This window comes from Leptonotus elevatus, chromosome 13, assembly GCF_054856555.1.
Source record: "Leptonotus elevatus isolate MCC_2025b chromosome 13, RoL_Lele_1.0, whole genome shotgun sequence".
Lineage (NCBI taxonomy): Eukaryota > Metazoa > Chordata > Actinopteri > Syngnathiformes > Syngnathidae > Leptonotus > Leptonotus elevatus.
In genome coordinates this window covers 15809930-15832805 of record NC_141251.1, presented here as the reverse complement: position 1 = coordinate 15832805, position 22876 = coordinate 15809930, and the positions used below count along the sequence as shown (strand labels likewise).

Genomic DNA, 22876 nt, shown 5'->3' with positions numbered 1-22876 from the left:
TATGAATCAATATTTTTCAAATTTAAGATACAGGTATAGGGTTTACTGGTGAATAGAATGAACAGGGAGAGTAGCCTATTCATCGAATCTTGCTCTCATTGAATTCAGAAAGTGTTGTGTTCATTAAGCTTAAGCCATTAAGGCCTTAAGCACCCACCAAAACATGCCTCTAAAACAGTTCTTGAGGGAGTTATTGGAGGGATCATAGACCATGAAACATGTTGATCCTGGAGCTAGGGTGATCAGATTGTAAAAATTTAAAACCGGGACACTACAATTTCGCTGAAAATCAAACATTCAATACATTCTCAAAAAGAACTATTATAACAAATTTCATCGCTAATCAATTTGTTGACAAGTGATTGTGTTATTACTTGAGCTAATGCTATGTGTTATCTTGGTTGACAGTTCGATACCACTAAATAATCAATACACTCACTGTTCTTCAACATAGTTTGCTCGCGCACATTGTAACATTGGAAACAACGCCGGAAGCTCTCAGCTAATATTCCAACGACTGACTACATTTTCCATGATTCTGAGACACGGAAGCAGGAAGTAGTTCTAGTTCTGGTATAACAAATACGTCAATGTGAAGCAACAGAAATAAATTGAGCTATTCAATTCCTTTTTAATTGGTTTTTCGTATGAATCGCTATGACATCTCATTGACATACACTTAACCCAAACAATTGGCTTGGTGGCTGGACTAAAAAAGAAAACAAAAAACGGGACACCTGCGTAAAAATGTGAGACAAAACAATGGAGCTGGCGAAATCCCCCAGGATTCGGGACACAAGGCTCAACAAGGCTCAAAACCAGGATTGTAATTAAACTGGGGCGTGTGGTCACCATACCAGCAGCGTAATTGTGAAAGCAAAGAAAAAAATGGAACAGAATTGAGACAATGGTTACAGCGTAACTAACAGATAAGTACATGCATTTGTTTTGAATACTTTTCATATATTTTAATGACAATACAGACTAAGGAACAAAAAGATAAAGACAGACAGGGTGAGGTGACCGCACATGAGACTTCAGTCTTAACAAATGAAAACTGGAGACCTGTGACACACGACGATTCACACACACACATACACGTCTGGCAACAGGACAGGAAAGATGACAGACAGCTGGAGCTAATCATCACACAAAAGGAAGTTCAAAACTAATACAAAAGCCAAAGTGACATGAAATGCCAGACAAAATCTATTTTGCGGTCTGACTTTTGAGCTAAGTTATCTGAGGCATCTTGAATCCAGTCGACTGAATTTAACCTACATAAATCTCCTGAACAATTTGACCTATTAATCCAAGAGAGGAATTCTCGAAAAAAAAGTTTCAGTGCAAGTAATTACTTTGTCACACATATGATGTTCCCTTTACATGCAGTATATGCAGCATATAAGGAATAAGGGGTTTGGAAATTGTATGGATGTTTAAACAACACTGCCAATAAGATTAAGCAAAACAGATTAAGCCCTGATGTGGGATATTTTTGTCAAATGTGAAATCTGATATTTTGAAGCATTTTACAAACTGAATGTTAGCTTCAGGTTAATGTTTATTTAAATGGTGCCCCCCCCCCCTCCAAAAAAAAAAACATTATTAGCTTCAAGTTTATTTGTTGAGCACTGTGACTGGACTACCACTATTTATCTTAATTATAATATGCAAAGCACACGGTCAGTATGCACTTTGCAGTTGAAAGCAATGCTAGGGCAAATGTGTAGAAATGATTCCAACAGCTGAATAATTCATGCCTTGCTTGGAATAATAACATATGAAATATTCATTAGCAAAATTACTTATCTCTGTAATCTCCTTTTATTGTGATGCGGTGGGGAGAAAGGGTTGCGGCGGAGGTCAGTATGGGTGGACCTTTTGGCAAAGGGAGCATTTATTAAGTTTTTGCATTTATTCATGGAAAAAATCAACATCCAACCTTAAATAAATATTGGCTTTGTAAGGTTTATACCGTATATTTCTAATAATAATACTGACAATTGTGTTTTAAACATCTCGCCGCATATCAGAACACATCCAAAAGGTAGCGCTTACCATAGCTACCAAGTAAAATGTTCTAATGTATCATTTCCATTAGCCCTGATCCTTCTTGTGAAAGTTCTTCAACAGGCATCAAACAGCATGACGAAAGCAATGTGCAGAATAGAACCACCTTTATTACTGAGATTGAAATTTACTGTGCTGCACCTTTGCTTTTTACATGTACCTGTCATGTGTAAACTGCATGAAACCCACACAGCACAAAAAGACGAATACCCATGTGAACCGATTATTACAACCGACAGCTTTCAGTGAATTCTGGCCTTTTGTCAGTGTTGCTGTCACGCATTCACGTCAAAATCCATGCCAATTATTTAAAGTCAAAATTAACCGTTGGTGGAATCAGTTGGGGTTGCTTTGTTTATTCTTTGTGAACTGTTTTCATTCCAGCCATAGGAATGCATGCAAATTTGAAAAATTCAACCAAACAATTGTTTGATGATGAAACCCTAATTAGAGGTGCAATCATATTTAGTTTTAAACCAGATACCACATGTTGTTTTTGTTGATTACATTCGCATTGTTTCCCAACCATTATTGAGCCAAGGGGCATATTTTAAATTGCAAAAACCTTAGGCGGTGGCCCCAAGCATCCAACTTAGGTGGGGGCATTCAATAGGTTTGTGAACTAAGATAGTAATTGCAAAATGTCAACACCTGCAGATAACACCCGCCTATTTGATGGCTCACTCAGAAATAACCACAAATTTGGCTACCGGTAATTGGTGCCCATTGAGAGGTCCAGTCAGAGATGTAAGAATGACTATAATCGCCATCACCTAAAAGCATCTTATTTTGTCTCAGCCTTAGCAAAAGCCTTCATCTCTCCATCTCTTGTGCTTCATGACACTGTCAGGACAGGACGGAGTTGTCTCCATGGCAACGAGACGATATGTTTTGGCAAGCATACCCTTTCGCACACACGGACACACTACACAGAATGCAATACTATCAATGGCTATTATCGGCTACCCTATCCCATGTAGCTGTTTGCTAAGTTTTTTTTTCTTTTCTCAAAAGTCATACTCTAGTCTAACTTTACGCGAGTGTAGTCCTGGGCTGTTCTTCGCCCCTCCCCCTTCCTTATGTTTCACCAGCGCCGTTTTTGGGCCACTCATCAGGTTTCCCGTTCTGTCTCTTGGACAGATTCTAGCTAACTGTATTCAATTCCGTTTCTCCTTGGGGTACAATGACAATTAAGATATTTTGATTTTGATTCTGATATTTACAGTTGAGATTCTTCTCACCAGGGTGTTAGCCCCAACCCCTACTCGCTTACACACTTGCTGTAAATCATACTAACTTGAGTTTGCTTCAGAAAGCGTTACACCTCATTAAGATGTGAGTCTTTGATGTGCAGCACACTTTCAAGGACTCAAGTCTTTTTGTAAAACGATCACTTCCCCCTGACCTTGCTCGTCAATACCGGCTAGCTCTGTGGCTTGGCCGGCCCGCTGCTGTATTTGCTCCCCGCTTTGATTGATGCACAAGGGACTGGCACAGCTGGAAGAGGAGACAGTGAACCAGAAGAGAGAACAAAGACTTGCAGGCCACACGGGGTGCAGCAATTAAGCTGTTTTCTTGTTGTTAATTAAAAGCAAATTAGAGAGTGCGACAGGAGTTGCTGTCAAGCCTTATTTGCTGGCAGCATGTGTACAGAGTAACACCTGTTGTTGCATCTTCACTCTCTCATCTCAATCTCCTTTATTTGTCTTCCTTAGGGGCGCCGAGGAAAGATTGGAAAGCCAGGACCTGAAGGCGAACCTGTGAGTGATACTCAATAACATACGCAACTACCTGTACATACAAGAACCCGATTAAAGACGTGACCTCCAAATCTACAAAATGTGGTTGTACTCGTGTATAATGAATTATAATGCATGTCTGCAGCAATTTCAGATGAATCCCAATCACAAGCAGCTACTAGCTTTTATTCTATTAGGAGTCTAATTGAATTCAACTTTTTGAGAATTCTCATGCCCCATCAAAAAAGCATTGCAGACAAACAGTCCATGCGAAATTCATTCCAAAGAAGAGAGGATAAACTACATTGAAGTCTGCCATGTTTTTTTGTTTTTATCTCCCTTTCAATTACTGGTTAATTCCAAATTGATATTTATATGCAATATGTGAATAGCAATATAATAATACCATAGCTGAATATAGTGGAATGTCTTAAAAACGGACATATTTCAAACAAAGGCTATAAAAACAGGAAATGAAGCAGTTGAGAAAGCTTGTATTAATGACAAGGCTAAAAAGTGACTGTATGCTCCATTGCATTTTTGTGTTATCGTCTTTTTCTCAGCGATCCAAACCAATTCAAGCTTCTGTTTGTGTAGTCACACCCTTGAGGCCACAAACATATGATGCGTTAAAAGGAGACTGCTTGTCAGACTCTTAACTGCTCTGATGTCAGGACAAACAGGAGTGCCATATTGCTCCGCTGCTTCGGGTGTCCAATTATTTTCACACACTATTGCCCTGATTGCACTCCTGATCTGGATCAAGGGTTTTCTTACTTTATTGAGTACCAGAATCCAGAGAGATCCCGTTCTGCCTCGATCACTGTTATGCTCTATAGCTTCAATTATCTTTTGTATAATTGAGCCACTCGCTGTTAAATGGCTCCCACATGACTCATTGTAAGCCTTGCCTCCTTAATAACTTATAAAGTTGTAGGACGCAAAGTCAAAAGAGAAAAGAAAGACAAGGCTGGAGACGGTGTGACATTTCTAAATGGCAAGTTCTTGACGCTACTCTTAGCATGTGCCAGCTTTGCCTCCTTCCCATGGTACTGACATTTATGACTCGACCTGTTTTTCTGCGGCTGGATCTTAGGGCCGAAATTATCTATTCGAAACACCCAACGGGCCGTCACTCGCTCTTGTCGTTTGGCAGCAGGAGAGTGCTGGCAGCTGAGGGGGGAACAGGTACTTTTCAATGTCATATCAGAATCACACCGTGACAGGAGAGTCTGTAAACACAGCACAATAAATAAAGACACAAAGGTGATTCATAGAGTGCTGTGTGTCTTATTGCAAAGGTGAGGCTGGTTTTACACTGTAGGTCTATCAGGTGCATCAATTAGGTGCCTATAATAAAAAAAAATGTCCATTGTCTATTCATGCATTTTCAAGTGACATATATACCCGGTATCACTACTGTGCCTACATTGACTCAATACATAAATAAAACCACATGCGCTAATACATCGCAGTAAAAATAAATAAATAAATATAATGCATGTATACCATTCATTTGGCCTGGACTGGCTCTTCCACACATTAGTTGGAATTTAGGTAACCTCATCATTACTCCACTGTTATGGAATAATGTGTTTACTTTATTTAATGGACTGTGCGCTTCCAGTGATCTATTTTTAGACCATCTATGCATTTGCTCTAGTTTGATTTACAACAGCTGCCTTTTTATGTGTGCACTACATTATTTGAGTTGTCATTTGAACCATGTAGTGTAAATCTAGTTGAGACCCAGAAAATTGCATTCCATCATAATCTCTAAACATTAAAACCTCGACTAACAATTGCAGACAGCCGTGTGCAGACGACGGACGTTTCCCTAGCAATTAAAAAGTTGGCCTTACATAACTCAAGCGTCCAAGGTGAGCTTTGACCTGATTCAAAGTAAATACGATACTTGAATAGGAACAATTCAAATTGCACGACAAAAGTCACCCTTAGATTTCACTTCTAAAAGAAGTGGAAGCTTTATATACTTGCCTTTTTTTTCTTGAAGGAGAAAGTGTCAAGTTTGGGTTTATCACAAAACTGTCACAAGAACTGGCATGTGGCATTTATTGGTAAACTGACTTCCTGCTTAGCAGATCAGCTCTGACATGCACTTGAAGTGTGTCTGTGTGTATTTTCCTTAGAAGCCTTTCAAATGTGTGAATGCTGGGAGACCACAGATATGAACATTTCTTGACAATAATATGTTATAGGTGACCTCAGTAGCCTAAACATGACATTCTGATGAATATTACATTTGAGGAATTTGAGTTATGAAGCAAAATCCAGCCCTTTTTGTCCATCTCAGGGGATGCCATTTTGCCACTTGCTGTTGACTGAAGATGGCATCAATGTTGCTCAGGTCTCAGGTAACAACCAATTGAAGCTCAGCTTCAGAAAACAGGCGAGCTGTGATTGGTCGTTGCCTGAGCCCCCACCCCCAACAACATGAAATAAAAACTTGAATGTATGTACAACACGTGCCCAAGTTAGTAGAGTTTTCTATTGTTTTTAAATTTGAACTATTGCTCAATTTGCGTGATGATTTTGGCATATTCTTCACCCTGTAAATTAAAATTTCAAGATTAAATTTTGGGAAGCAGATTTAAATTCCTGAAGTGTAATTTTAATATTTTCAGAGTTAAATGGTGCCCAAACTACCGGTAGGTGTTATTTTATACAGTTGCAGATTAGAGATGTAATTAATTAAGGTCCACCTTCACACTGGCTTTTCTCAGTTTGAGACGATTTGTCGCCATTATCATTTTCCTCGCTTGTCACAGGAAACACTGACATTTGAACAAAAGGAATTTGGGCACTGGAAGTCATTTTCACTTACACTAGAGACTTCCCCAAAAACTGGACTGTTAAAATTTGGATGAGATCAGTGATAGCCCAATGTCAGATTAAATGTATTTAAAACATCCAACTTGTCATGTGACTCAGTGGATAGGGTGCCTGCCTTCAGCTCCATGGTACCCTGGTTCAAATCCCTGTCAGGGCAATCATTTTCTAGGAGTCAACTTTGTTGCTTTATTTTTGTTATAATGTATTGCTATGTTTGCCTCTTTGGAACATGACATATTTGTTTGATCTGCTCAAAAACAAACAAATCAAATCAACTTTTAACTGGGACCCAACTGGGCAGCCCAGATGAGGCCCATTCACCAGCCCATTCCATACCCATGTGGGTTTTAGCTAGGGCCTATATGAGGCCCACCTTGAGCCCATCTGGGCTTGCCCACATGGGGCCACAATGAAATCCCTGTCCAAAATGAACTGGGACCCAGATGGGCATCCCATTCGCCAGCCCATATCCAACCCACATGGGCCCCACATGAGTGTGTTGACAGGGGTGAGGTCACATATAACATATTATTGTCAAAAATGTGGGGGAGGGGGTGACTTCCCCTTCATAGCTATCAAGTTATGATCAGTAGAAAAGCCTGCTTTGACCTTGACGGATATGTTTGTATTCATAGTGAGAAGCTGATAGCGCTTCATAAATGGCAACTTTCTGCTTCTTATGTGCTTAGTAGATCCCAACGTAAACCTCCTGCAGTGCAACCCATCGTGACTCGCCATTCACCCTCAAAACAGACAGATGGTCATTACGTACAGTACCTTTTCAAAAAGGCTCTGCAATCATTTTCATGAGGCCCAGAGGTGCTGTAGCTCACATGGGGCACATAACATATGTGGTGTAAAACATCCCCTGACATGGATCTCACAAGGCCTCCCACTGGCGCTGTTGCTACCCCATTGCCTCCTCAGCCAGCACACCCCCACCTGCTCAACACCTCCAGTGGCCAACTTGACATTAAGCCAAGAGTGAAAATTAGGAAGCAAACCTCTTGACTGCTCTGTTGATTTCTCGTATTGACACGCCGTGTACCGGGTTGTATCACTGAGTCGTTTCCCGCACTCTTTGCCAAGAGGAAGCGGGAGCGTCAGTTGGCCGACCTTGACAAGAAAGTTGTCTGCATGAGAACACATAATCTGCCTCAAAATGACAGGGGACGGTTGGAGGTGTACCATAGTGTTTTGAGGTATTTTGTTTAGTAGTTTATTTAGATCTAAAACCAATACAGTGTACTTACTGGGAATAATGTCACTACAGCCACCACTACTTTTCTGCCCTGTACATGTTGGGCATACCGTTCCGTCTAAAACCATGCTGACATGGAATGAGGGAGACAAAATGTGTAAACTTTTCACAAGATGATGTCATCACGCATCTAAAATGCTGATTATGGGATGTCATGTGGTAAACTAGTAGATTAATACTATATAATTTTAAGTGATGTTGCTGATCAGTACCAAAATTCCTCAATGCTAGTAATGGTAGCATGCTAAGATAGCAATGTGCTGGTAGCACTGTAATGGTCCTGCAAAAGGACCGTTGGCTAAATTAAATAATTGAATTGCAGTATAAATCTGTCTTCTAAGATGCAGTGCAGAATACCCAGCAAGAAAATCACCTGAGTCTACCAAAACTCCTTAAATCAAAAACGAAAAGAAAGGCCATAGATCCAGACACCAAGATAAGTAATCAGACACTGAAGGGACAGAGAAAACCTAATTATCAATTAAGAGCTTTTTGGTTATCGCACATTCCAGCCTCAAAGCTGGGAAGAGACCATTCAGCCCAATTTTCTACCTATTATGTATGATAGCAATTTGACCTTTCTCAAATGTAATAGTTTTGAAAGAGAACTAATTGTTTTTGTCTTCACTACTGACTTGTCCGAGAGTTACCCACGCAACTGTTAATACTGTTAATAGAGGGTGCCCCCGCCCAGTTTGTACCTTGCAAGGCAGAGATTGAAATATTACAATAAAATGCTTCAAAATATATATGTTTTTAGATGTGCAGGATAAATAGTATACAGTTATACAGTTGGCTTTTTGGACTAAAGACTTCATTTAACCTGCAGTCTTGTTATAGAATATTCATGCACTACTTTGCTTTTTTCATATGTTGTGGACAAGAGAATAACAATGACAATATAACCAAGTACTTGATCGATTGTAATTGAATGGAATGTGCACAAACAAACATAACAAGCAGCGCTAATAGAGCGCCATCAACGTTTGCTCACTCAGTGGCCAACGTTCTGCATCGTGATTGGACTAAGCATAGAAAGACGCAAATGCAGCATGTCCGAGCCGCTTGCACCCCAACAGTGTCAATTGTTAAAACAAAAGCGCACGTACACAAACACACACAACATTCCGGGAAGACCGTTTTCTCATGAATCGCTTGTATCTCGGGGCAGCCTCAAACAAGCCCTGGAAGGAGGCTGCACATATAGATGATGCATTAGCTCATAGGAATCACACCAGGAGTCTTTGCTAGCAGACAAGCATCCACAAAAGGCAATTCAGCCAAATAAAGGTCTAGCAGATGGATCGCAGGGACAGGCAGTGTCAGAAACAACTACATAGAAGGTAGAGGGCAAAAGCAAGGTGGCAGGCGCAGGAATACTGGGAAGAAAGAAGGAAAGTTGGGTAATGGTGAGGAGGGGATGGAAGAATTGGGGTCACCCGCTGTATGAAGAGCATGTGACTTTGTCTAACAGGAAAGTGTCAGAGACAGTGCTTGTCTTTATCTCCTGTGCTTTGCTTGGTCATTGTCTAAATAGAATGGTGTATATACCCACAAGGGTACACTTGACTTTTACATCTTTGGAACACACCTGTATTTTTTTTTACTTTTACCTTGGAGTCCTGTAATTGTCCCTCTTGGGTATGTTTGCTGTAGATCATACCCTGGCTGTAAAAAATCTTATGAATGAGTTTTCGGGTATTATGCCAAATTCCAAAGCTTGAAGGGGAAGTCAACCTAAAAAAATGTTCCTGACAATAATATCTTCTGTGCAACCCCGCGAGTCTAAATATGGTTAATATTGCGGTAGTGGAATATGAGTTAAGCAGGAAAATCCAGCAGTTTTCATTAATATCAGAAGGCGGCCATTTTGCGATGAGTTTTTGAGTGAAAATGACATCACAGTTGTTCAGATCTCAAGTAACAACCAGCTCAGCATCAGAAAATAGGTTAGCCGTGATTGGTCCTTACCTGAGCCCTGAGCAACTGTGATGTCATCTTCAGTCGACCGCAAGTGGCAAAATGGCCGCCTTCTGATACTGAAAAGCAACAACTGTTTTTTGCTGCTTAACACATATTACACAAATGTAATATTAATCAGAAAGTCATGTTTAGACTAAGGTCACAAATAACAATATTTTCGAGAAATGTTTAAGGTTGACTTCCCCAGAAGGATCTGCAAACAAGTTACAAACAGACCTTGTGTTTTTTTGTTTGTTTTTTTACAATCAATGAGATGGTTAATCTTAAAGATTGAGATTGGTTTGAATAAATCTCTTTCACAGTTGGACATGCACTGGAGATGGACAAATGGAGTTTTCAGCCTTATTTTGAAATCTCGTTTGAATTGGGGCCCATCTCAAGTCTCTTCAGGCATCACTTGTTATGTATTGTACAAGGAACAAAGGGAACAATTGTGAGCACCCAACAAGGTTATTATAGTTTTGGAATTTTTTATTTTAGTTAGTTTTGATTTAGTTTTGAGTTTTGGTTTTTAAATTTAGTTCGTTTTAATTAGTTTTCAAGGTGGTTCTGTTAGTTTTTATTAGTTTTAATTATTTCATAAATGCTTAGTTTTAGTTTAGTTTAAGTTAGTTTTAGTATTAGTTTTAGTTTAAAAAATGTGTATTACTTGTGCGCAATATTTAAAAAAGCAACGTCATCTGAAGGTGCTTTTCTATTGGCTGCTGCGAGATTACGTCACTTTTGTGTGGCACACTTTCAAACGTCCTTATTAAAATCACATTTAATGGAAGGGTCAAACAGACAAATTACTCAATTAAGCCAGCAGCTGTATAAAATACATGTTTTATTTATTATAACTCTTCTCAAATGCGTACAAATTGGATGTTTGTGTCCACTAAGACTCCCACCTCCTGTGTTTGTATTCCAACTCACCTTTTTGCTGAATAGACAATGTGGTATGAACATTTTTATTTTTTGCATAACAGGAAAAGATCCGCTCTCCACGCCGCTTCTCATCTTGCTTGAGCTTCCTCATCATGGCTTCCAAGTAGTGAAGCAGTGCCGTTTGCACCTGCCTGACACAATATTTGACACAATATTATATATATATATTTTTTTTTTAATATATATATATATATATATATATTTATATATATATATATATATTTATTTATATTTATATTTATATATGTTTGTGTGTATGTGCGTGCGTGTGCGTGTTTGTATTGATCAGTTTTATCCAGTAATAAAATGTTGCAATTTTGCCACAGTGAGCTACTCATTTGATTTGTTTGGCATAGATTTTACGCCAGATGCCTTTATAGACGTACTCCACCCATTTATTTTATCCGGGCTTGGGACCAGCAATGGCGAGTTAATTGGTAATCCCTTGGCTGGGAATTGGACCAATGCCTTATCTGTGAAAGGCATCAGCATTACCATTACACCACCAGTGCAGTAGAAGGGCTGATTAGTTCTGTCAAATGAAGTTTGACGTTTTGAACAGTTTTTATTTTTATTACCTAAGCAAAGGAATATAAACTGAATATAATAAATATTAAAGATACATAGAGAAATTATTTTGGTTGAAGAATTTGACTTTCTTTATGAACTTCATTTGCAAAAAGAAATTATTCAAACCAACTGAACTTGTTATTACAAAACCACAGTTTTTAAGTACATAATAGTTTCTTTCACCCTGAACTTTCTTTCTTGGATTTTTTTTTTTCAACACTAGCCTACCTCCACTCGCAAAACTGCTCTGAATAAACTTGCTGATAGTCTCGTAAATGCCTCGAGAATTGCATCAATGAACTTGTTGGTCTGTATAGAAATAGCGTCTGGGTCATGAGTCCTTACCAAAGTCTCCCAATCGATGTTTTTATGTTACAGTAGACTTTGCTTCTTGAGATGGATTGACATCAATATAGTCATTAAGCAAGTACAAAAAAAAGGCTATGGGGGGCACATATGGTTAATTAAGCTTCACCAAATTCAATTACGCCAGTTTGCACACAGCGCCTTCACCTTTCCTCAAATTGTAATATGACAATCCATCTGTTCATATAGAGGAACAGTTTGCTGATTTAATCAAATGGAAACAGAGGCTATAGCTCATTAAAGGAATACAATCACAGCGGCTGTTGTCAAAGTAATTGGGAGGAGTGGTGGGGGTTGAAGCGTAATTTTAAGTTGTAAGTTTGCCCAGGTGCAGCTATGCAGTTCAGAAATTTATTATAACCTCTATCAGATGTTCTTGTATTTTAGTTTATGTACAGATACTTTGTTGGATCCGAACTGTTTCTTGGAAGTGTTTTACTACCCAGAATGGGGAAAAAAAATAGTTGCTGATGTCTCTTATCTGATCGAAGGATGTTTGCAAGTTGAGAAAATATGAGGTCAAAAGTTGTGTGAAAACGCATAAAAGTAATATGAGAGTTCTGGCAAGTCCCCAAGAGAGCAAAAAGTTTTCCCTGTTAAGATTTCTATCACAGATGTATCTTACTTATCATTCCCTGTACGTCATGACCAATGTGAAGGTACACTTGGTGTTTACTTTGACATTTTCCCACATAAGTGACAGAAAGAAATCCTATTAAAATGCACCGAGGACGGCTCACCAGCAATCATTAAGTGCCATCTATTGGAAGACAGCGGAATGGAACATGGGAAAAAGTACTGCAATGCAACAGGGGCTTGTGATTTCCACCATCTTAAATTCTGTTCCTTTTTAAAGTGATCATTTGAATGTGGCGTGTTTGGACTCAGATCATTAGTTTTTCTGATAAGTTATGCGCCGCATCTGTCCTCGCCTGCAGTTTCTCTTTGAATTTTCTGTGTCTTTGTGCCCCCTCTTTGCTTGTTAGTCAATGAGAACAATCTGTTCTTTTCTCGTGCAGGGGGAGAAGGGTGAGGCTGGCATCTCGCAAGAAAAGGAGGCAAAAGGAGACCCTGTAGGTATTTTCCCGCAACAACACATTAAATGCTGCTGTGCTATTGAGTCACTTACCAACACCTCCTCCCACAGGGTCAGCCAGGTGCCCGGGGGGCGGAAGGGATGAAAGGACAGAAAGTGAGTCAATGTCAAGTGCCAATACATGACGCTCCTCTTTGTTTGTGTCTGCCGTCACTGTGCCTGCGAGGGTGTGAGTTATTATCGGTCTGTTTGGACTGCAAGGATATCTGAATGTCAGTCATCAACAACTAATGAATTGGCAGCCCTGTTGCATTTTGTTCCCTCTCAGCAGGACTACACAACATAAGATAGCAACAGGCAACTTGTGCTTTTTTGTTGCTCTCTAGCATATTTCAGGATTTTACAGTCAATCCCATGCCACCCAAATTGTTTTTGTCATAATGTAAGTACAAATATTTCTGATTTGCACCATGGTTGTTTACAGAAATACACAGAGTAGGCTAGACACAAGATGCTTGAATAGGAAGTCACCCCCATCCCTTTTTTTTAAAAACAATAATATGTTGTATGCTAAGGAAGCGTATTGCATTCACTTGAAGAAAAAAAAGTCATTTTTTTCTGACAAATTTTTGGGGGGAGCTTTGTTTTTTGGAGTATTTTTTTCTGTTTTATTGAATTTTTCCCCCTTTTATTTAAAGTATTTTTTTCAGTTTTTTGAAAAGAAATCCTCTGTTTTTCTCAATACTTTTTTTCTGTTTTTCTGAGTAATTTTTCCCTATTTTATAAAATCATTATTTTTCTATTTTTCTGAATATTTTTTAAAAAGGGTTTTCCCTCAGAGATTATAGAAAAAAACACATTACAGTATACACATGCATTCCTTTATTGAGAGCCAGTAAGTAAACATGACCATCTTATTGCATATGGAGGTATGCGGGAAAGTGTCAGCTTCCGCTATTAGCGAGTCTGCAGCAAGTCACTTGGAGTTCAGAGGTAAAAAAAAAATAATAATAATTTTCCCAGTTTATTTAAAAAAAAAAAAATCCCTGTTTTTCTGAGTAATTGTTCCTCCTGTTTTTCTGAATAATTGTTTTCAGCCTAAAATATTCAGAAAATAAAAAAATATACTAAAAAAACAAAGCTTCCCCCAAAAATTTGTCAGAAAAACAGGAGTTTTTTTTCAAGTGAATGCAATACGCTTCCGTAAAAAAGATTCAATAAAACGGGGAAAAAATACTAAAAAAAAAATGAAGCTCCCCCCAAAAATTGGTCAGAAAAACAGGAGGGTTTTTTTTTCAAGTGAATGCAATACGCTTCCGTAGTATGCTCCTCCACTAGTCTAAACAGGCAGCAAAATCCGCCTGTTTTTATCCATCTAAGGGGGCCCATTTTGCCATTTGCTGTCGACTGAAAATTACATCACAGTTCCTCAGGCTCAGGTAGCGACCAATCACGGCTCAGCTTGCGAACATAGCATGATCAAACTCAGAAAATGGTTATTGGTCCCTGAGATGAATAAAAACGGGTGGATTTTGCTGCTTAGTTCATATTTCACAAACACAATATTAGTCAGAATGTCGTAGTTAGACTAGTGGGTGCACGACATGTTATGGTAAAGTATTTTTTGGGGGTTGACGTCCCTTTTAAGCCAAATAGAAAACCAGAACAGGAGCTTGAAAAAAGAGGCTCAGCACTATTATTGTTATGATGTGGTACATTGTACTTAATAATGTGAGTAGTGGCTAGTAGCCATCCATATGATCAACGCTTGAATGCTGAAATTGAAATGGCAACACTGCACTAGAATAAAAATCAGCCTTAATGGTCAAGTATGGTAAATACAAGGATTTTTTTTTTGCAGACTGTTGACATGAAGGAAGGTAAAGTGGTTTCATTAATAACACAAGAATAAAATACAGTATTTATTTGTGTTACTTTTTCTGGGGATGTCCCATTAGTCTTTATGTTCCTTGGCTTTCATCGTTCTTCAAAAAATTGGCTTCCTCTCTGTCATTTGCATTTGATCCCAATCCAAATGTGCTTTAAAAGCCTATAAAGCTTTCAAATTTGGAAGATTGCGGTAGCTTTGGCTGTGAATGAATTCGCTGTGTGGTTTTGAGTTATTTATATGATGTCTATACTATATATAGATAGATAGATTGTTGCAGTGTTGTGAAAGCATGAAAGTAATAGCTTATAAATGATGAATGGGAGAAAGCAAGCTCCCAACAGTAATGCATCACAGTTAGGGCTCCCAGCACGGCCATTACAAAAGGTTGTATGCGCTTTAAGGATGCCACAATAACTACAGGGACTGGCGTGAGCATGACGTGAAGACCGTTGATGAATGTTTTTGTGGCACTCACCTCATATCACTTGACTTCCACTTTATTTTCCATTTTGCTGTGCCTCCTGTGTTGTTCCTTTCAAAGATATTGATGGATCTATGTAAGGTCATTGGAAACATGTTGCCTTCGAAAGTACAAACCACAATTGCACTGAAGTTGGAATGTTGAATGTTAAAAAAAGCAGAATATATACATTTATATTCTAGTGAATACACTACAAAGACAAGATATTCAAATGTTAAACTGATGAATGGTATTGTGTTTTGGAAATTGTTCTGCCTACAACATGTTCCAAAAAGAAAAAAAAGCCTGGGAAGTTTGATGAATGCTCAAAAAACATCCGTTTTGATGTGTGCAGTCTGGAGAAATTTTGAATGTTTTTGACCTTGGGTCAAACTCATCTGAGATGGACTGATACAAAGTGAAAACGTTTACTGTGAACTGACGAGTCCACCTTTCAAAAGAAAAAGTATTGTTGTCAACGCAAAGTTCAAAAGTCAGCATCTGTGATGGCATGGGTAATGCACATATGTGAAGGCACCATTATCACTGAAGGGTACATACAAGTTTTGAAGCAACATATGCCGCAATTCAAAGCAATTTTCTTTTCAGTAACATCCCTGCTTATTTCACAAAATTAATGCCAAGCCACATTCTACACGTGATACAACAGTGAGGGTTTGTAGTAAAAGCGTGCAAGTACTAGACTGGCCTGCCAGCAGTCCAGACCTGTCTCCCATTGAAAACGTGTGGCGCATTATATAGTGCAAAAAATAACAACAGAGACCTTGGACTGTTGGACCACTAAAGTTGGATAGAATTTCACTTAAGAAGCTTGTTGCGGGAAAATTTGGGTTTTATGTGCTTTTTCCACTCACTTTCAAAATTTTCATACACCAACTCCCCCCATTCAGAATTCTAAATGTATCAAAAAGACTTCCTGTAAAATTCAGTCATGACTTATATAAGTTGGAGACCATTTGCAGATGGAAGTGTATGGCCCCTTGAAATAATCAATGATAATATTTCTGTCCCTGAATGTTTAATGAAAATGATTCAAGATTTCCGAATTGTACAGTAGAGTGCTGAAAACAAAACTGTGGGCGTGGCATATGCTAATAAGGCTGTATTTACTCATTTATGCAATAACTAATAGTCACTATTGTGTTTGTTTCTTTTAGGGTGATGCTGGCCCCCCTGGTCCACCCGGTCCTGTAAGTATATTAAGAGTATTGTGTTTTTATAAGCCATTTTGCGTCTGTTAATTGTCATCAGTGACCAGCAATTTCATTGGACAAAATACAAACAGCCATGTTGAATTAATGACCCTTGCCACTCATGGATGTTGAGCTATGTGCGTTCTTGTTTAAACAGAGAAGACTGCTGCATTTTTTTTTTTTAAATCTTCATTCTCAGCATCCTTCGCTGGCATCAATCTCAGAATGCAAGCACCCCAGGCTGACCATTAAACGAGCCTGCACTTCCTCACATTGATCTCTCATCAGGGTGTGATGTGATCTTGTGATACAATGTGCAAAATTTCATCATTCAGTTTCAAAGTGTGGAAAAGGTTGATGAAATGTGATGTGTGATATAAGTGAAGGTGCAAATAAAAGCACTCTGCTTATCTGAGGGGTATGCAGAATGAATGAATGAGTGAACGAATGAACAAATGAATGAATGAATGGCTCCAAGCAAAAGCCGTGTCAAAAAATCAAGAAACCAGCTGTTTGACTTTGAAGAAAACACTGCCATTGATTCCAAAAAAGTGTTGCATGTTGAAAGATTGTGTAAAAAAAAAAAGAAAAGAAAAAAAGAGTAATATTTATTTGAAAAACCTAGTAAAGTTTTTCCACTCAGAAATTCTAAAGTAAATTTTACAAAGAGAGTTTTTAGTAAATTTTACCAGTTTATAAAAAAAAAATATTATAATAATTATTCAAGCATTGAGGAACGAACTCATAATCTTCGATCAGCTTGCGAGTCAGCCACTCTTGCTGTCCAATACAAGGATTCCGTCTGACACCATCAATATGCAAACACACAGTAGGAGCGGCATGGCTCAGGTGGTAGAGTGGCTGTCACCCAAACTGAAGGTTGTGAGTTTGTTTCTCAACCCTTGAGTAGTTTTTTTTTTTTTAAATAAACTCGTAACATGTACTCAAAACCCTTCTTCTAAAATGTACTTTGAATTTCTGAGTGAAAAAAAACTATTTTTTTCACTCAGAAAGTAGGCCTATATATATATATATACATATTTATTTAATTTTAATTTTATTTTTTTTACAGTGTATAAGCAGACTAGTAGCTTTTCACTAAATGATTGCTATTCTCACTGCCATTAAAGAAAAGAAGCGTTTTAAGTTAAATCGGGCAAATGTTACTGCTGTCAGTCTGGACGCCACAGTGGACTGTTTTAAAGTCTGTCCAAACCACTGAGGACTTCCTTAGCAGTTGTCGCTTCACTTAAAATTTCACCTCAGCGGGAGAGAGAATTGTCCCTCTCAATCAAAAACCGAAACGCTCCGTCGTGTTCAACGTTGTGTAGTGAGCTGTGGGCCACCCAGGATATTGCAGACGTATTCAGCAGCACACACAAGAGAAGAAAACATTAGTCATTTGATAAATGAGGCTGTTTGAACATTTAGTACCAGTCTCTGTCTGTGCTCTCTGCCTTCCTGTGGCAGATAATTTTGGCAGTTAAGCATCGATTTCCCTTACACAGCAGAAGCAGGGGTTCAGATCATTACCCTCCCTCCATAAACCTTCTTGTGCCTCTGTGTATTAGTGGCAGGGAGGTGCAGTGGTTTTAACGGCGTGCACTGCATCATTCTCCCCGATGGCCTTAACGTGGCAAAACAGGATTTTGAGCTCGGAGACAGTCCTTTTTTTTCTTTTTTCTTTTTTTTCTTTTCTTTTTTTTTACAGCTGCCAGGCTCACTTTACAGTGGAGCTTTGCAATGCGTTCAACTAAAGCTGGCATCCTAAGCTCTGCTGAGTAAATAGTGGCATGCCAGAGTTCACCGCTCATGTGCGAAATCGACAATGAGGCCGCATGCTGATGGCGCGCAGACGTTGATCAAGTCGGAAAATTAGACAAGTGACTGCATGTTGGCGTTTTGATGGATGGCGCAGACGGCTCTTTGAGACAGCAGATGATCCGGTGTCTGTTTTAAGGTTTCTATTGCTCCAGATGGAAAAATGTCTTCGTTAAACGTTACTTAATGACTGTAATTGTCTCAAAAGGCTCATAAGCACACGTTGTACAGATGCACCTGCACAAAGACGTCAGTTCAGACAACGAGCCGCTAAACAATGGAAAATCTGTCTAATTTAAGATTTATGGACTTGCACTTCCTCCTGGATGCTGCTTTTGCTTACTTAGTCTCTCACGTCATTAATTATGATGCTTAAACCACTGGACATTGACCCACCTATTATTTTAGATAATGTGGGCGGGAAACATGAGACAGAGGAGGACAGAAGTAGTTTGGTTTGGTTTTATCTGCCATGAAATGAAGGCACAGATTAAGATCATATGCACAAAACTACCATGAGAATATGTTGTATGTACATGATGAATCCAACATTACATTTTTGAGCAAAGAGTGTGAATCATAACTATGAACATGAATATATGATTATTTTTCCTCCCGTCTGACGGAAAAAAAAGCTGTTACATTGTCACACATTACACCAGCAGTGTTGCTAATAAATTTATGGGAAATAAATACTTTCTGTTATTGTTATCCATCCATCCATTTTCTTAATATGTCTTAACACAGCATTCTGATAAATTTGTTTGTGGAATATAAATGAAGCAGCAAAATCCACCCATTTTTCGGGGGCGGCCATTTCTTTAACTGCTGTCGACTGAAAATGACATCACACTTGCTCAGGGCTCAAATAATGACCAATAATGGCTCAGCATGGGAATGTCACATGACCCAAGTCAGAAACAGGTGAGCTGTGATTGGTTGTTACCTGAGCCGTGAGCAAGTGTGACGTCATTTTAAGTTAGCAAGATGGCCGCCCCTGAGATGAATAAAGCCGAGGGGATCTTGCTGCTTAATTCATATTCCACAAACAGACTATTAATCAGAATGCCGTGTTTAAGTGGGGCCACATACAACATATTATTGTAAACAAAATGTTTGACTTGACTTCCTGTTTTAATTGACAAATTAATTTAATGGCGTGATGCTTGAGTGGATGTATTTCATTCATATTAGTGATACTTTTACCACAAGCCTAATGCAACAAAAACAAAAGATATGCAAACAATGTCAGCTCTATGTAAGGCTGTAAACAAACATGCTCGCACTGAATTAATCAATGTGTCAAATGAAATTAGGTATGATGAAAACAAAAATAATGTGCTCAGTCAATGATCTATACAAGTACGAGCTATAACATGAGCCCCAAAGCAAGCACCCTATACATGTATGGTGAATTTCAATTGACACTGAGGTTTCATTTACAAGTATATATTCATATTTGCTTATTATTGTGTGATATTGTGCTGTTGGTGTAGAACTGCACTGCATCAGGCTGAGGGATGTTGGTTACCTTTGCGACATGTGGGGTCAAAATGTCATACCTCGCTGTATGTATCGGCTCTCACTGGATTATATGTAGGTTATATGCTTGTAACCAGTGAGTGTATTTATGAAGTATACATGACATACTTCTAACTTATTCATGCATTGTAGGATCAGAAGCAGGTTCTTTTAAGATGACTGTGTCTTTTTTATTCTGTCTAGGTGATGACAGCTCATGGGTTGAAGCAGCTCTCTGGAACTGTAAGCAGCTGAGCTCCATTGTATCATAAATCACAGACGATTTGCAAATACTATAGGATTGTATTTTTTGCTGAGCCACATTTTGAACTGTGTTATTTTGTCCTGCGTGTTATAGGATGAGATGATAAATGTGCAGAAGGGGGAAAAGGGAGATCGGGTAAGCATTCTTTTTGGATTCATTTTTAAATGATTTTGACAACTACATCAAATAAAATGTGTAGTCGGGTGAATTTGGAACTCAAGGAATGAAAATTAATGAATGGAATTTTTTATTCGGTTCATTGGCAAATTAAAAATTCAACATGGTCAAAAACTAATTCCATACATAAATATACACCCGAAAGGGTAGGACTACAGGGATTCAAGGTAACACATTGAAGATATTGAAACTTGACATCATGTTATTGTTGCCATCACAGGCCATACATTTCCAAATACTTTCCTTTTAGTTCGCCAAATAACTTATCAAACTAAAGTTACAAAGGCAATACATTATAACCTCACGCTTCTCTCGTCCTTTTGGGTGATATCGCAGGGAAACATTGGACTGCCGGGACAGAAAGGAGACCAAGGTCCTGAGGTGAGCACACGTATTCAAATTATTTATTTACTTCCTTTATTTTTTTGTTTTCCCAGCCAACTGACCTCAGGAGGTTAAGTCAATTCATTAAAACCTGATCATCTAGAATAACAGAAATTATGTTATTGTTAGTATACAGAAAAGGTCACCACTTATATTTTTTAAAGGTATTGAAGGACATCTTGCAAATGCCTGCTGGCTCAGTTGGACACTGAAATCCACAAATCTAACTTTTTGTGTTACATTTTGTTCTGCCAGGGCAAGCAAGGCCCAGCTGGACCAAGTGGACTCCCCGCCCCCCCAGGAGAGCCAGTAAGTATACCTGCAGCAGACTTCATGTCAAGCCCCGTCGCCTTATCTGTCACCTTGGCTTATCCTCCGCTTCCCAACGCAGTCTGCCAGACTGAGCCTGAGATCAATTGATGAATACCGCGATTAGCAGCATGTCAGAGAAGAAGAGTCCAGTCTCTTTTTTTTTCCCCCTAACGCAGTCAGTCAGCAAATTTTATAATTAATTAGCGGAATGTAGAAAATGTCTGCATTTTTGGCCAAAAAGCAAGTGCAATCTGTTTGCTGCACCTGCTTTGATAATGAGCATCTGTCTTTCTTGAAAAGCAGGGAGGGAAAAAGCGACATTTTCTAAATCCTGTCTAAATGAAATTATGTTGGAACTTCGACAGTCTGCTGAAGCACTGAGAAGGAGGAGGCGGTTGTGGAGATGAATGTGCGTGAGATGAAGGTCTGCTGATAGACGTCTTTTTTGTCCCCATTCCTGTTTACAGGGCTCGCCAGGGATATCTGGGAGAGATGGCCTAAAAGGAGAGAAGGTAGAAAAACTTCAAATCAAGTTCTCATCTGAAAGATAAAAAGGAGATTTTGTGATGTTTTATTAGCACTTGAACATACAAGACACCTTCCTGATGATTCACATGCCATTCATGCCATCGTCAATCACGGCAGAATTTCCTCTCGACTACTCCGCAAATTTACACCAACCCCTCTTTCAGCACGACTTGTTCCAAACACTCGACTGAAAGTGACAAAGTGCAACAGTGTGCGCCTTGACACGCGAGTTTGATGAGGTGTGTCGCTTGTCAAAATAAATGACGCTTTACACGCGACTTCCCTCCCGCCAGAGTCATTCTGTCAAACTCCGGGGCAGAGAAATAAATCGAAGTGCTTAAGCTTGCTACGTCCTCTCAGATTGAGAACCCTCCTTTTGTCACCTTCACTAATGCAAAGTAATGCTAGAGACAGGTGTGATTGTGTATTCATATGAGTCACAACAAAAAACAAACATTCATTTCAAGAGTAGATTTGGATGAAAAGCAAATATCGTGTACATAAAGCCATTAAATGATGTGGCTGCGGAGAGAATGTTAAGTGTGCTTACCAAAATGAGCAAGCAAGTGTGTCCTTGTAAAGCTGCACAAGTGTTTATATCTACAGTAGCAAGGCATGACCTACAATGAACCCTCTTTGCAGGTCACTTCAATATTTATCTTCTTTCATATTTATACATGACCTCGGCCTGCTCAGGTTGTGTAATGTAGATACATGGCCATGAAAAAGTATTGGCCCTCTTCTCAATTTTTTACTTTTTTGTATCCTTTTCTTCTTAAAAGATTAATTTAAAAACATGTCAATATCAGACAAAGATAAAAATAAAATGCAGTTTTTAAATGGGAATTTTATTTAGTAACGGGAGAGACTATTCAATGCTGTGTGGCCCTCTGTTAAAAAGTACTCCCTAAACCTAACAATAAATTATTTTTTGTATTTTATTTTTTTAGACATTCAGAAATTGACTTGCTGGTGTATTTTGGATCATTGTTAGATCATTGCAGAACCCAAATGCACTTCAGCTTAAGGTCATGAACTGATGGACCAGCATTCTTCCTCAGGATTTTCTAGTAAAGTACAGAATTCATGGTTTCATCAATCACAACAAGTCGTCCAGGTCTCGAATAGCAGAGCAACCCCAAACCATCGACGTTGTTTGTATTGTGTTATTTTTCTGAAATTCTGTGTTGCATTTACGACAAATGTAACGAGGGCAGATGCCTTTCAAATTTTTTTTACTTTTGTCTCGTCAGTCCATATAATATTCTCCGCCATGTTTTGGGAATTATTCTGATGTTTTTGTGCAAACATACGACAAGCCTTTATATTTCGCTTTGGTCAGCAGTGGTTTTCACCTTGAAACTGCCACAGATGCTATTTTGCCCATTCTTTATTATTTGATTCATGAACACTAACCTAAACTGAGGCAAGGGAGTCCTGTAGTTCCTTAGATGTTGTCCTGGGTTCTTTTGTGCCCTGCTATCAGTCAATGCTG

At 38.8% G+C, this 22876-nt stretch overlaps 1 protein-coding gene across 3 annotated transcripts in view; it reads left to right on the top strand.

The window, feature by feature from the left end:
- The window catches only part of LOC147163988 (uncharacterized), a 120516-nt gene that overhangs the window by 59849 nt on the left and 37791 nt on the right, over positions 1-22876 (top strand). For all 3 annotated transcript variants that reach the window (XM_086092936.1, XM_086092935.1, XM_086092937.1), the window contains 9 exons: positions 3789-3833; positions 12792-12845; positions 12920-12964; positions 16338-16370; positions 19920-19958; positions 20074-20115; positions 20494-20538; positions 20797-20850; positions 21321-21365. In XM_086092936.1, coding sequence (XP_085949062.1) covers positions 3789-3833; positions 12792-12845; positions 12920-12964; positions 16338-16370; positions 19920-19958; positions 20074-20115; positions 20494-20538; positions 20797-20850; positions 21321-21365 — 402 coding nt within the window. The remainder of the gene's footprint in view (positions 1-3788; positions 3834-12791; positions 12846-12919; positions 12965-16337; positions 16371-19919; positions 19959-20073; positions 20116-20493; positions 20539-20796; positions 20851-21320; positions 21366-22876) is intronic.